General features: G+C 38.3%; 1 protein-coding gene across 1 annotated transcript in view; it reads left to right on the top strand.

Annotated features, from left to right (window-relative positions):
* The window catches only part of pde11a (phosphodiesterase 11a), a 66,264-nt gene extending 51,781 nt beyond the window's left edge, over nt 1-14,483 (top strand). Inside the window, exons 12-20 of the mRNA XM_063006667.1 lie at nt 483-590; nt 1,427-1,536; nt 3,087-3,177; nt 5,115-5,215; nt 5,586-5,663; nt 5,757-5,820; nt 7,651-7,725; nt 9,001-9,084; nt 14,307-14,483. Coding sequence (XP_062862737.1) covers nt 483-590; nt 1,427-1,536; nt 3,087-3,177; nt 5,115-5,215; nt 5,586-5,663; nt 5,757-5,820; nt 7,651-7,725; nt 9,001-9,084; nt 14,307-14,483 — 888 coding nt within the window. The remainder of the gene's footprint in view (nt 1-482; nt 591-1,426; nt 1,537-3,086; nt 3,178-5,114; nt 5,216-5,585; nt 5,664-5,756; nt 5,821-7,650; nt 7,726-9,000; nt 9,085-14,306) is intronic.

The following is a 14,483-nucleotide window of genomic DNA, read 5'->3' on the forward strand; positions in this document are numbered from 1 at the left end:
TCAGAGAGTTCTTTGCCATAAGGTGCCATGTTGGAACTTTCAGTGACCAGTATGAGAGAGTGTGAGAGCTGTACTACTAAATTGAACACACCTGCTCCCTATGCACACCTGAGACCTAGTAACACTAACGAGTCGCATGACATTTTGGAGGGAAAATGACAAGCAGTGCTCAATTTGGACATTTAGGGGTGTAGTCTCTTAGGGGTGTACTCACTTTTGTTGCCGGTGGTTTAGACATTAATGGCTGTATATTGAGTTATTTTGAGGGAAGAATAAATTTACACTGTTATATAAGCTGCACACAGACTACTTTTCATAGTGTCAAAGTGTCATTTTGTCAGTGTTGTCCCATGAAAAGATATACTTAAATATCTGCAGAAATGTGAGGGGTGTACTCACTTTTGTGATACACTGTATCTTACATGCATTCATCCAAATGTATGTTTTTTGTTTGTTTATTTGTTTGTGTTTTTATGTTGTAGACTCTGTGTAGGTGGTTGTTGACTGTCAGGAAGAACTATCGTATGGTTCTTTACCACAACTGGAGACACGCGTTCAACGTTTGCCAATGCATGTTCGCCATGCTAACAGTAAGTTTCACACATGCCCACACACAGTGAAAGCAGTTCACCATTGCTAATGGACTAAAAAAAGTCCATGTACATGTTTTAACTTAAAAATAGTCTGACTAAATTAAACCCAATATATTATCTGCTTCTGTAGTGTTATACTGTATATACAGTACATTAAAAAAACATATACTTAATGTTTAGAGCAAATAAAATGTTCTGCATAAGACAAACATGCTTTAAAACTTGAATTAGATTTTGAATTTTAATCCTGGTATGACCACATGCACCCCTGTCCAGGAGTCAGTGAGGACTGGCCTGTTTTCTGGGAGAAAAGATTGCCACTTAAGTCTTCTTTATTAAAACTAAGAGACACTTGTCAAGTGTGTGTGTTTGTGAGGTCATTTCTACAGAGTAGGGCAGTCAGCATTATCTTCCAAGTGTGTTTAGGTCAGCATTGCAGTGTGGATCTCGGCTAAAGCATTTCATTGAACAGGGTTTCCACTGCTGCAGCAGTATACTGGAGCAAAAAGCTCAGCACAGATAAAACTGGAACCATTTATTTTATTACCAACTAATTTCATTAGTTGTTACATTAGTCTGCTTCTTTGGAACACTTACTGTATATACTGTATATATAAGTAGTTCTGAAAAATATATGATGTAATTGATGTGGGTCACAGGATTATGATAAAATGCGTGAGTTTTCTGCAGCATGTGCCTCAGGCAGGTACAGCAGAGCTGCATTAGGTCCACTGACAGAAACCACACTAAAAGTGTTCTGGAACTTAGATTATGTGAGCAGATTATGTGTTTTATGTGTGTTGATGGTGTGTGCATGTGTTTGTGTATCCCAGACTGCAGGCTTTCAGGAAACCCTTTCAGAATTGGAGATTCTGGCCCTCATAGTGGGATGTGTGTGCCATGATCTGGACCACAGAGGAACCAATAACGCCTTCCAGGCCAAGTAAGACACACAATGATATTTAATAGCTCAGAATTGGAACAAAGCACACAACACAGTCCACATGGTCACCCATAATAACCGCTAGACTGTTCCAAGTCACAGCTATCAGCGTAGAATCAGAAAGGTTTTCCTCAAGGCGTTTGAGTGACTTGTGACCACTTAGTTAAAGGCATATTACATAGTCAATCAATTCACACCTTATTGTTTAGTAGTCCTCACTTTGGGGCACAGTCATACAGGAACAGAACAAGGTATTATTTTTAAGCCTGGAAATAACTGGGTCTGATAAAGCAAGTAGTATTATTGTGCTGACCACGGTGCCAGAAAGCATAACAAGAGTAAACAAATTATTCAGTCACACTGTACAACAGGTAACAAATAGGTAATACATGTATTGTATAAAATGTTTTAGTATGCAGTTATATTTGATAATCGTTTGGGTTTTTTCACCATATCTGTATCATCCTGCTGACCACTGGTTGTCAAGTAACTGTAACAGTCTTCTTAGCTGCAGCTAACAAATACATTGCACATTTTAACACTCAGTGTAAACGGGTTAGACTCTGAGGAGGAATTTGACATTAGTAAGGTAACTTTTGGACTTCTCATTGCCTTTGCTACAACATTTAGGGTACCTGACACAGGCACTGAAAAACACTTCCCAGTTAAGTTACTCCTGTTTGATACCAATGCCTATAGAATCTACAGCATTATTAAATAAAACAGGTTCTAAAATATGATTGTATTATTTAAGTAGTAAGAAAGATAAGAGAAAGCTGTCCCATTTTTAGACAAGAGGGTGATTTGTTTTTAACTACTTTACTATAATAAATATGTAAAGAATATTAACTAGTACACTGATCAGGAATAACATTAAAACCACCTCCTTGTTTCTACACACATTGTCTATTTTATCAGCTCCACTTACCATATAGAAGCACTTTGTAGTTCTACAATTACTGACTGTAGTCCATCTGTTTCTCTACATACTTTTTAACCTGCAATAGATGAGCGATCGTCTCTGACTTTACATCTACAAGGTGGAACAACTAGGTAGGAGTGTCTAATAGAGTGGACAGTGAGTGGACACTATTTAAAAACTCCAGCAGTGCTGCTGTGTCTGATCCACTCATACCAGTACAATACACACTAACACACCACCACCATGTCAGTGTCAGTTCTGAGAATTACCCACCACCTAAATAATACCTGCTCTGTGGTGGTCCTGACAATTGTAGAACAGGGTAAAGGCAGGTTAAAAAGGTATGTGGAGAAACAGATGGACTACAGTCAGTAATTGCAGAACTACAAAGTGCTTCTATATGGTAAGTGGAGCTGATAAAATGGACAGTGTGTGTAAAAACCAGGAGGTGGCTGATCTGTGTTTATACACACAATCAAACATGAAAGCAAAATTAACTTCTGCTACACCTCTTGCTCACTTCTACCTGTTCTTCCCCTAAACCTACAGTATACACTGCATAAAACACTACAGGCTTGTGAGAGAGTTAAAACGCACTTCTTTAAATTTTCAATATATTTGCTTTTAGGACAGGTTCTGCTCTGTCTCTGCTGTATGGGACCTCAGCCACGATGGAGCATCACCACTTCAACCATGCTGTCATGATTCTTCAAAGTGAAGTAAGGTCACTCACACGCTCATTTACTTTCTCTCTCTCTCTCTCTCTCTCTCTCTCTCTCTCTCTCTCTCTCTCTCTCTCTCTCTCTCTCTCTCTCTCACACACACACACAGGCACACACACACACACTATAAATTCATTCAGCATCATTACAGAACAGTAGGACTAATAAGAACAATAATAGTACTGGCAACCGTTAGAACTGCTGTCACAATTAAACCTTCTTTTGAGTCTGCGGGGAGTTTGATAGAGTAATACAGCACAACCGAAAAATCAATCATCGTAATTATGGAAGATTAATAGGTAGAGACAGGTGTGATGGTGTAATTACAGACAGGTAGGACAGTTTAGACTGGAGCACAATACATTCTGAAGTGATCATTCTAGTCAGGGAACATTGATGTGAGAACCATTCACAGATACCATTTTATAGGGTCATGCCAATTAGAGGTGTTATAAAGCTTTCTAAATTGTCATTAAATAGGTTTTTTTTGTACTATTAAACAGGGGTTTTGTTGTGTTTTTTATTTACTAATAAAACTGTATAATTTTAAAAGAAAAGTTTAACAATACATTTAACTATAAAATGTGTGGTAGCAGTACAGAGTCGGGGATCATTTGTAGATTGCAAGTGTGAAGTTCCCATTACTGACTTCTGAGAAAATGTGGTACAGATTATATGTATATATATGTAGCAGCAGGGAAATCTGTAAGAAAATCTAACAGTGACAAAATTATGAAGAAAATTCTGATTGTGCATACACTGTAGTTTATATGAAAAGTGGTTCAATATTAGTTGATCCCTGGCATACAGAATAAATCAACATATAAAAAACCCTGATATTAAAAACACACAAAAAATCTTCATAAAATCTGAATAAATCAAAAACCTAAACAATTTAACATCCCTTTAATATTGAAACACTGAAATTAGGGTCAGAGGCACTTTCTGGTACACTGGAGGAAAATGTCTAATACATCTTTATAAGTGAGTGTATACACCGATCAACCATAACATTAAAACCACCTCCTTGTTTCTACATTCACTGTCCATTTTATCAGCTCCACTTACCATATAGGAGCACTTTGTAGTTCTACAATTACTGACTGTAGTCCATCTGTTTCTCTGCATGCTTTGTTAGCCCCCTTTCATGTTGTTCTTCAATGGTCAGGACCCCTACATGACCACTAGAGAGCAGATATTATTAAGGTGGTGGATCATTCTCAGCACTGCAGTGACACTTGACAGACATGGTGGTGGTGTGCTAGTGTGTGTTGTGCTGGTATGAGTGGATCAGACACAGCAGCGCTGCTGGAGTTTGTAAACACCTCACTGTCACTGCTGGACTGAGAATAGTCCACCAACCAAAAATATATCCAGCCAACAGCGCCCCATGGGCAGCGTCCTGTGACCACTGATGAACATCTAGAAGATGACCAACTCAAACAGCAGCAATAGATGTGCGATCATCTCTGACTTTACATCTACAAGGTGGACTAACTTTGTAGGAGTGTCTAATAGAGTGGACAGTGAGTGGACACGGTATTTAAAAACTACAGCAGCGCTGCTGTGTCTTATCCACTCATACCAGCACAACACACACTAACACACCACCACCCTGTCAGTGTCACTGCAGTGCTGAGAATGATCCACCACCTAAATAATACCTGCTCTGTAGTGGTCCTGGGAGAGTCCTGACCATTGAAGAACAGCATGAAAGGGGGCTAACAAAGCATGCAGAGAAACAGATGGACTACAGTAAGTAATTGTAGAACTACAAAGTGCTTCTGTATGGTAAGTGGAGCTGATAAAATGGACAGCGAGTGTAGAAACAAGAAGGTGGTTTTAATGTTATGACTGATCAGTGTATGTTCTGCTAAAAAACCTTAATTAAGATCTAGTAACATGCATGTACACTGATAGCTTCTCTTTTCCAGGGCCATAATATATTCTCCAACCTGTCATCCAGGGACTATGGAGATCTTATGCAGCTACTTAAACAGTCCATCTTGGCTACAGATCTCACTCTTTACTTTGAGTGAGTATTGCTATATCTGCATGTCACTAAATTAAATGATTCTTCTGATCTGTTCCTAAAGTTTCAGTCATATGTTTACATTGTGAACAAAGCAACAGTAAAAGCAATAGTGTAATTCCTGAGGATGAAAACTGTTAAGGCAGAGACAGTACTGGAATGTGAATAGTGTAATGTTCGCAAAGTCTATACTGCCCCCGTGTGGTTACAGGGTGAAACATGAAAACTGTTTACTCTCAACCTAGAGGCTTTGTGTATAAAATAAAAGTTGATGTACATGTACGTACATGTGAAATAAACGGCTAATAATTTTTCTTTAAATTAATAAGAAAAGAGAGTGAATTGTGCTAACAGGTATTTCCACTTTCTACAGAAACAGAAACAATTTCTTTGAGCTGGTGAATAAAGGAGAATACAACTGGAATGTTAAAGAACACAGAGATATGTTCAGGTATGTTGTACCAGGTTGAGCCTGGCTTGTTTCTCTCTTATTTAATAAACAAAGCACTGTGTGTTTAACAGAGCTTATTTTCTGTATTTTCAGGTCAATGTTAATGACTGCTTGTGATTTGGGAGCTGTAACCAAGCCATGGGATATTTCTCGCAAGGCAAGTCCTGATTTATTCGTGGCATGTTTTTAAAATGACATGCTGTGTATACCATTCGTAGTAAACACAACCAAAGCAATGTGCAGTACTCTTTATCTGTGAACATAGCAGACATAGCATTATTTAGTGACACTGTATACTTTGGCTACAGTATTATGGGATGGCTATTCAAGTACACTACACTCAATGTCATCTTGGTGGAACCAATTTGAGAACCAGGCTTTTTCTCTAAGACATGACACATTATCATAGAACGGATAAACTATAGCCACAAAGTGACTTACTGTCAGCTTAGATTATATTAGTATATAATCGAAAATTATAATTATACTAATTATACACATACTATTTTTATGCTTACTGCCAACTATCAAGTACAGATGAGGGATGCATAATGGTATGGGCAGCATGAAGATCATCATGTTGCTTCATTATAATTGCTTTGCATCATCATTTAACAGTCAGCAAATATAAATTAGTGTAATTATGTTGCATAATTTTTGTCTCTTATAGTACGTCACTCTGGATAAGAGCTAAATGCTGAAAATGTAAATGTAAAAATAGTATACAATATACACAAACGCCATTTTGACTGAAGGCAGTGCCATCATTTGTATCATAATATTGTTTATTTAATAAACATTTAATACTAACTACTCCTTGCCCTTTCGCACACTTTGTGGATTTCAGTTTGAATAGATTTAAGTCTTATTTCGACCCATTAATCTACACTTAATAACCCATAATGATGAAGTGTGAACATGTTTTAGAGGGGGTTTTTTTAAATTATTTTTACAATGAAAAATTAAAATCTCTTATTCAGGAGAGTCTTTAGACTCTTTGCTGTGGTGCACCAGATTGTGATCAGGTACATCTTGTTTCCTTTAATTATCTTTGAGATGTTTCTAAACTCAACTGAAATCCACCTGTTGCAATTTACACATAATGGTCAGGAAAAGTCAAGCAATGAGGTCCAAGGCAAAGTCAGTGGATCTCTATGATCAAAGGCATGAATCAGGGCACATAAAACAATATCTTGTAAGGCAGCCTCTGTAAGTTTAAAATTACAGAAGGTTGGCACAACCGGCCAACCAGTCAAACTGGACATCCAGCAAAAAGCGCCTTGGTCAGGGAGAAACAACCTCTTGGATGGACAACCATCTCTGCTGCACTTCAGATATTAGGTGTTAATGGCAGAATGGCAGGACAAGTCACTATTAAACTTTGATAAACTATTAAACTTTGATAAACTATTAAACTTTGATAAACTATTAAACTTTGATAAAATTTTGATAAACTGAATGTAAGGTAATTTAGTGAAAATTAAGGGGCAAATAAATGCAGCCAAACCTCCTCCAAAATCCACACAAATTTACTGGGCTGACAGTTCACCTTTCAACACAACAAAGATCCACATCATATAACCAAAACAAGACTGGAATTGCATAAGGGAAGGTCTTTGATAATGCCAGTTCACAGGCTCTCATCATCTAATCTGCTGGAGCTTAAGAGGATCTGCCATTAAAAATGAGATAAACTGCCCAAATCCAGATGTGTAAAAAGCCTTGTAGCTGTAATTGCTGCCAAATAAGCTTCTACAAAGTACTGAATAAAGGGTGGAAATACTTTGTAAACAAGAGATTTAATTTATTAATACATTTTCTCTAAAACATGTTTTTATTTCATCATAATATGTAAATAAGTGTAGATTGATGAATGAAATTGGCAAATTTAAATGAAAATGAAATCCACAACAGAAAAAAGTGTCCAAAAAGTCAAAGGGTGTGAATACTTTCTAAACCCACTGTATGCATGTTTGTACTATTACAGGTAGCAGAGCTGGTCACTGGTGAGTTCTTTGAGCAGGGAGACAGAGAGAGATCTGAACTGAAGCTGATTCCTTCTGTAAGTCCCCACTAACTCATGTATGCAATACACACGTAATCAGTCCATTCACAAAGTTCTGTACTAAGAATAATATGAATAATATTTAATTAGACTGCTATTTTTATGAATGCAGTAACAGTGAGCATGCGTGTGAGATGGTCACGGCTAATTGAGTTTCCGGACAATTAGAAACAGAAGACAGTCTCTTAATGAGACCTATTTACTTTTACTTAGATTCTCAGGTCAAACACAGACATAATTACACAATATTAACAAAGCAAAAAGTCAAAAGCTTTTTCCTGTCATTATGGTTTCTACTAATTAGAAATAAACCACGGCACATAAGTGAAAGAGGCAGCTTTTAAGAGCTTTGAAGCTTGGCTGTTTTTGTGCACCCTGACAGTAATTACAGTCTGGTTTGTAATCCAGGCCGGACACGTTGTCTTTCTCTTGTAATTGTCTTGAAGTATTGCTAGCCTTAGGTTTAGCACCCAGTCAAAATGTTTTGCACTGAAAGCGTGGGCGTTCTTCATTATACATTCAGTCACAGTGCTATAGCCTGGAAACTATCTCTTCTCCACAGCCTCCTTTTTCACTGCAACATTACACACATTTAAACCCCCCCACACACACACGCATTGAGAGAGAGAGAGAATGAAAGAGAGAGAGCAAGCGAGTCTGTTGACAAAGAAAACCCTGAATGAATGAGTGGAGTAAAGTACAATAACAACCAGCCAGCAGAGGCCATAATTGCAGCCGTAATAGAGACATGCTCTACCGTTAGGAATCCCCTCTCTACTATTTTCCCTCCCCCCTTTAAACACACAGCAAGTTGTGTGTCTGTGTAGACACTGGTCGATAGCACAGCAATGATTTATTTTCCTCCCAATCTAGTCGTATCCTATCACCCTATTGCATTACGCTTCCTCTCTACTGATGTTGATCTCCACTCTGATTAAGGAAAGCCGTGACTAACACACACCCCCTCCGACAGTGTGCAGTAGCCGATTGCATCTTTTCACCTGCACGAGGTGGGTTCATATGTGGATTAGCTTTGTGTACAGACAAACCCTGATCCACATTATGCCTCGCCTCTGTGCAGGTGCCAACTTAGATTTCAACGGTGGTTGGCTAGAGTAACAGGCCACTGTGCCACCCAAGTGCCAGTAATACTTTTCTTTCAAAGGCAGTTTTAATGACAGCAACTACTTATTGTATAGCTTATGTTGATTCTAAGCTAACTAAATATTAGTGACAGAAATTAGCTTTACTGTGTGTTTTTATGTTTTTCAGGCCATCTTTGACCGGAACAGGAAGGATGAGCTGCCAGGTTTACAGCTTGAATGGATTGACGGTATCTGCGCTCCACTGTATGAGGTAATAATGTCCAACAACACACCACCGAATGGTTACATGCACATTTTACAGTAAAAGATGTATGTCTGTGTTTATGATCAGAGTGCTTGACTGACCTGCCTGCAGTCCAGAGTTCTCTCCTATTGATAATGTACAGTGCATCATAAAGAGGATAATAGATGCACAGTTGTATGGTTACTGATAAAAGTGCCAGGTTGTGACAGTAAAAAAAGATTTTCTGTGGTATGATGATTAGAATTCTTCCTAAGCCTCTGAACAAACTGATTTAGTTTAAAAATGGGAGTGATTTCTGTTAGGGCACATAAAGAGTGAGGCCAATTAAACAGTGTGTGGTGGTGAGAGTGTGAACATCAAACAAATAATGGGGCTTTAGTTTGTGGGTGGAAAATCCCACATCTTTTACTCTTTGTCAGCCCCTGGTGCTTTCATGGAAAAAAAAAAATTAATCTAATGTTGCACCATCTTGATCTTCAAAGCTCATATAGACGCGTGTCTGGGGGAAGGTTGTGCAGATCTGTGGGAATCCTGATATGCAGGCTTCATAGCCACAGGTCTCACTAGCTTACAGCGAGAGGGAGACGGCTCCCTGCACAGTTGTTCTAAAATCCTACACTAATATTACCTTACACAGAGCATGGGCAAAACAGATATTATATCACAACTAGAGATATTAGAGATAACAAAAATAAAAACGTTACTACCAAAACCAAAAATGTTACCACATTCACTAACTGCAACCGTTTAGATCGGTGTTGAAGTGATTAGGATTTCATTTCAGAAACACAGGGCACAAGGCAATAAAACACCCTGGTCAGAGTGCCCGTTCATCACAGGGTCATGCACAGGGAGCCAGTTTACTGTAGCCAATCCCAAAGTTTGCCAGCAATATACACAGGATACCCAAACAGACATAGAGACAGAACCTGAGTTGCTGAATTTGAGTGTCAACACTCGTCTCTGCAAAAAATACAAACAACCAAAAAAAACCAATGAATCTTAAACTAAATAAAATAAAGTAAAAGTTTCTGTGTTACTGTGTGCCTTGCGCCCATTGAAAAGCTGGGATAGGCTCCAGCACAGCAGCCGAAATACCCCCCCCCCCCCCCCCCCAACCCCATCCGCGACCCTACTTGGATAAGCGGTTAAGAAAGTAAGTGAGTGAGAATATAATAACAGTCACTGAAACAAAATCTTCAACATGTTACACTGTAAGACAATTGAACAAAATACACAAACTTTACAAATAAATAGGAAACAAGTTAACAAAATAACAGAAAGTCATAATGATACAATAATATTAAAGGTGTAATAAGGAGTAATGTCAGCCTCTGTCTCCAAAACAACTTCAAACCTTCTTGGAATTCTATTATACAAGACTGAAATGGGTACTGGTGGGATAATGGGCAATTTTAGGGAAGCAATCGGCAAGTTCATTATGGGATAAAAGAGGTAGATACTTATCTCTGCTTTAGTCTACAATCAGAATCAGAATCAGCTTTATTCACCATTTATGTTTGCACACACACAAGGAATTAGTTTCCAGCTGTAGATACAGTAGCTCTCTACAATGTAACATCAACTTTACCACTCAACAGTACCTGACTTTGTCCTACTGTTGATCAAACTCTTTACTAATTTTAGCAAAATTATGGGCATTATCAATCTTAAACGAGCTGTTCATGTAGTTTAAGAAGTATACGCATTGAGTACAAGTTGTCTTTTATGTAGAAAATATAAGGATTTCACTGGGACAGTGGTAGCCTAATGGGTAAAGCTGAAAAAAGATTGTGGGTCTGAATCCCATCTCCACCATGCAGCCATTGCTAGGCCCTTGAGCAAAGCCCCTGACCCCCTTGGTTCCAGAGGAGCCGTACAACAATAACCAATATATTGCATTTTAATTTTAATATAAACTTTTCTAACTGAGCTGGCTGTGTGTATTGAAACAGGTGGGAATGTAATTGTAGCTTTTGCAGTTCCCAGTTAAATCTCTGGCATCCAACACTAATGATTTTATCCTGGGTAATCAGTATTCTTCTCACAAACCACACAGTGAAAAAAGCAGGTTTGGTTTAAACTGTCTGCATGTGCACCTTGCCTCCTCCTCTAATTACAGTAGTAATGTAGCCACTGAATAGAGAATCTCGCCGAAATGAGCAATGCTGCCAACAAAAACAGTAATTTACACAAAGCCTTAAAGAGACCTGGTGTGATTGTTGTTGTTGATGTGTTTACTGAGTGTTGCTAGTGGATTTGTACAAGGCTGCAGGCACCAGCTAAAGAGATTAGCCAGACAATGGGTCTCTTGTGCTTTGCACCGAATAAAGGCACAACAAGGTAGAAAGATTCGAACCCAGATGGTGATTTTAATGGCTCTGCAACCCTCTGTTAGTTTTGTGAAATATTAACAATGTGATGACAAGGTTTGGGACAAATTGTACATTCTGTTTGTACACGACACTGGTGTTGTCAGTTATATAAATTCATTATCAAGACTTGGTTACTGCATATATAAGTTTCAGACCATTATTAGCCTGACAGTAATATGAATTTTCAATATTTGCGTTCTTTATTCAAACTAAGATATATACACTCACTGATCAGTTTATTGGAGATCTGTCAACTGCACATTCATGCTCTTATTCTTCCATATTTAAAAGGTTCTCTGTTGATTTTAAATCTGATGAAGGGGGAGGCCACTAAAGTTGACTGAGCTCATTGTCATCTTAATGGAACCAGCAGGAGATTTAGCTTTATGACAAACACATTCTAATGCTAGGTGTAGCCATAATGATGGGCCATTTGTGGCCTTAAAGAGATGAAAAATGGAGATTCATTAGACCAGTAATTATTTTCATATTTTCAGTTGGCCAGTAATTGAGCCTGTGCCCATTTCTGTTAATGGCTGACGGTAATAAAACCGGATGTATTCTTCTGCTGTTTGGTTTGATGTGGGAGGCATAACTGATTTGTGTTACTGGTACAGTGTTACTGGTACAGGTTCCAGATTTGAGACGGAAAATGGTGAGACGGAAAATGTGACTTGCTTTCACTTCATTTATTTTTGTTTAAAAGAGTTTTAGTTGCTGCAGTGGTGGAGTGTGTTAAGTGGCAACAGTTAAGCTACCCCAGAACCTGTGTGGATATATTTATCGCAGCTGCTTAATGTTTTCTAATGCATTGAGGACTCAAACATTTAGTTCAACAGTTGTTTCTGGCCTCTGAATTCCCCAAACCTCTGAATTCCCTGAATCTTTTCACAATGTTATGTACAGTATACAGTGAATTATCTAGGTAGATCTTGCATTGCAAAACTTTTTAGTGATTGACAATCCTCTCGTGAAGTCTGGCACAAAGTTGTTAGCCCTGACTAATCTTTCCTTGCACAGAATGAGCCTTTGGTGGATCTTTCTTTTATACCCAATCATGATCCTCCCCACCTGCTTATTGTGGAAATAATAAGACAAAATGGTGAAACATAATTTTTTACTCTTATTTTGCCCTGTCCTAAAGAAATTAAATTCTAAATTTAATTTGTTTTAATGAAGTCAGCAAAACGCCATCATTTGATTGTCCTTTTGTCCCCATTTGTCCCATTTTGTCCCCATTTTTTTCAGAAATGGGAATTGTAAAATTTAGCACAGCTTATAATTCTGTATATTTTAAAGAAAAATCAACACCAGTGTGAAGTTATGTAAATTAGTTTGTGTAAAATGTAAAGTATGTCAAGACACAGTATTGTAAAATGTAGATTTAATTAATGCGCTGTGTGAAGCCTGTAAATTCAGGAAAGTAGGAAACAATAGACATCCTTTGTGGCAAACCACTGAGAACTTATTAAGACATAATTTAGGTATTGACTAAAAGTCATCTATTGCTGTTTGCAATTTGACAACCCATCTCTACCACATTCATCAATAAAGAAAGCATATCACACATCCACCACTGACTAGACACTGTATTATTTATAGCATAGCAGAAGCTCCAACCTCTGTTGCTGTTATTTGCTGGGTTAAGAATAATTCACCAACCAAAAGTATCGAGCCAGCCACAAGCAAACGTTCTAGAAAATTGTGCAAAACAACACTCTCATTAATGAATGTGCATTTTGGGTCATTGCTGTCTAGGGGTACATATTACAGAAAGGGCTCATTTCATTTAGCAGCCGCATTTCATTTTAACAAAGGCAATTGCAGAGTAAATTAATACAACTGAATTGCAGCCACTAATCAGATGCTTGATTCATGGACACTATGGTAAAAAACTATTTTAAAATCATGTCAACATGTACTGCCAGAGACATATTGTCTATATATGTGATTTTGTACTGTTAGTATTACTTTATAGTATAGCTTTATATTCATCATGTATCAATTTATGACATTTGGGTGGCATAGTGGTACAGTACCACTGAGATCCAGGGAACTGGGGTTCAAATCTTAGTGATGCTATCAGACGGTTAGGCGTCACCACGGACACGATTGCTATGTTTGGGGAAGATGGGGCAGCCAAGCCATTGGTAGCACAAGATAAAAATAGGAGGGTTGCGTCAGGAAGGGCATCTAGGGTAAGAACTGTGCCAAGTCTGGTATGCAGACCAGATCTGCTGTGGTGAATCCTAAACACAACCTCTCTGAATTAAAACTGGCAAGGTCTCAAAGCCAATTTCCTCTAGCATGCATACAGGGATTGTAATTTATTTTACACAATCCTACTGTTAAAAAATGCAATTGTTTGGACTGGTTACTTACTTACAAACATAAGATATTAAAAGGGAAGCTTGTAGAAGTATTTGGTTTAATATTTAATCTTTTTGGTTCATTCTTACAAGTACTGGCTGTGTGACTGCATATTGTCTTTGATGTTGTAAGTTACCATATAAATCCATACCTATCAGAAAATCTATTCGGTTGCACGCACGCACACACCACACACACACACACACCTTTTATTCATTTACATTTTCGGCATTTAGCAGACGCTTTTATCCAAAGCGACTTACAGTTGTGACAGTATACAGTCTAAGCAATTGAGGGTTAAGGGCCTTGCTCAAGGGCCCAACAGTGGCAACCTGGTAGTGGTGAGGCTTGAACCGGCAACCTTCTGAATACTGGACCAGTACCTTAACCACTAGGCTACACTGCCGACAGTGTATTCATGTATTCATGATATTCAATCAATTGCTGTCTCAAACCTTGCTGTATTATTTTTTTCCTTTTTAGACACTGGTAAAACTAAACCCTAAACTCCAGCCGATGGTCGACATGATCCGAGCCAACCGTGCCAAGTGGGACGAGCTGCACCAGAAGCGGCAGTGCAGCCAAGAACTGGTGAATCTCCTCGATGCTTCTTGCGATGGTGACCCTGGTGTTAGCAGCGTGCCCAAAGCTGCGAGTTAG

This window comes from Trichomycterus rosablanca, chromosome 12, assembly GCF_030014385.1.
Source record: "Trichomycterus rosablanca isolate fTriRos1 chromosome 12, fTriRos1.hap1, whole genome shotgun sequence".
Lineage (NCBI taxonomy): Eukaryota > Metazoa > Chordata > Actinopteri > Siluriformes > Trichomycteridae > Trichomycterus > Trichomycterus rosablanca.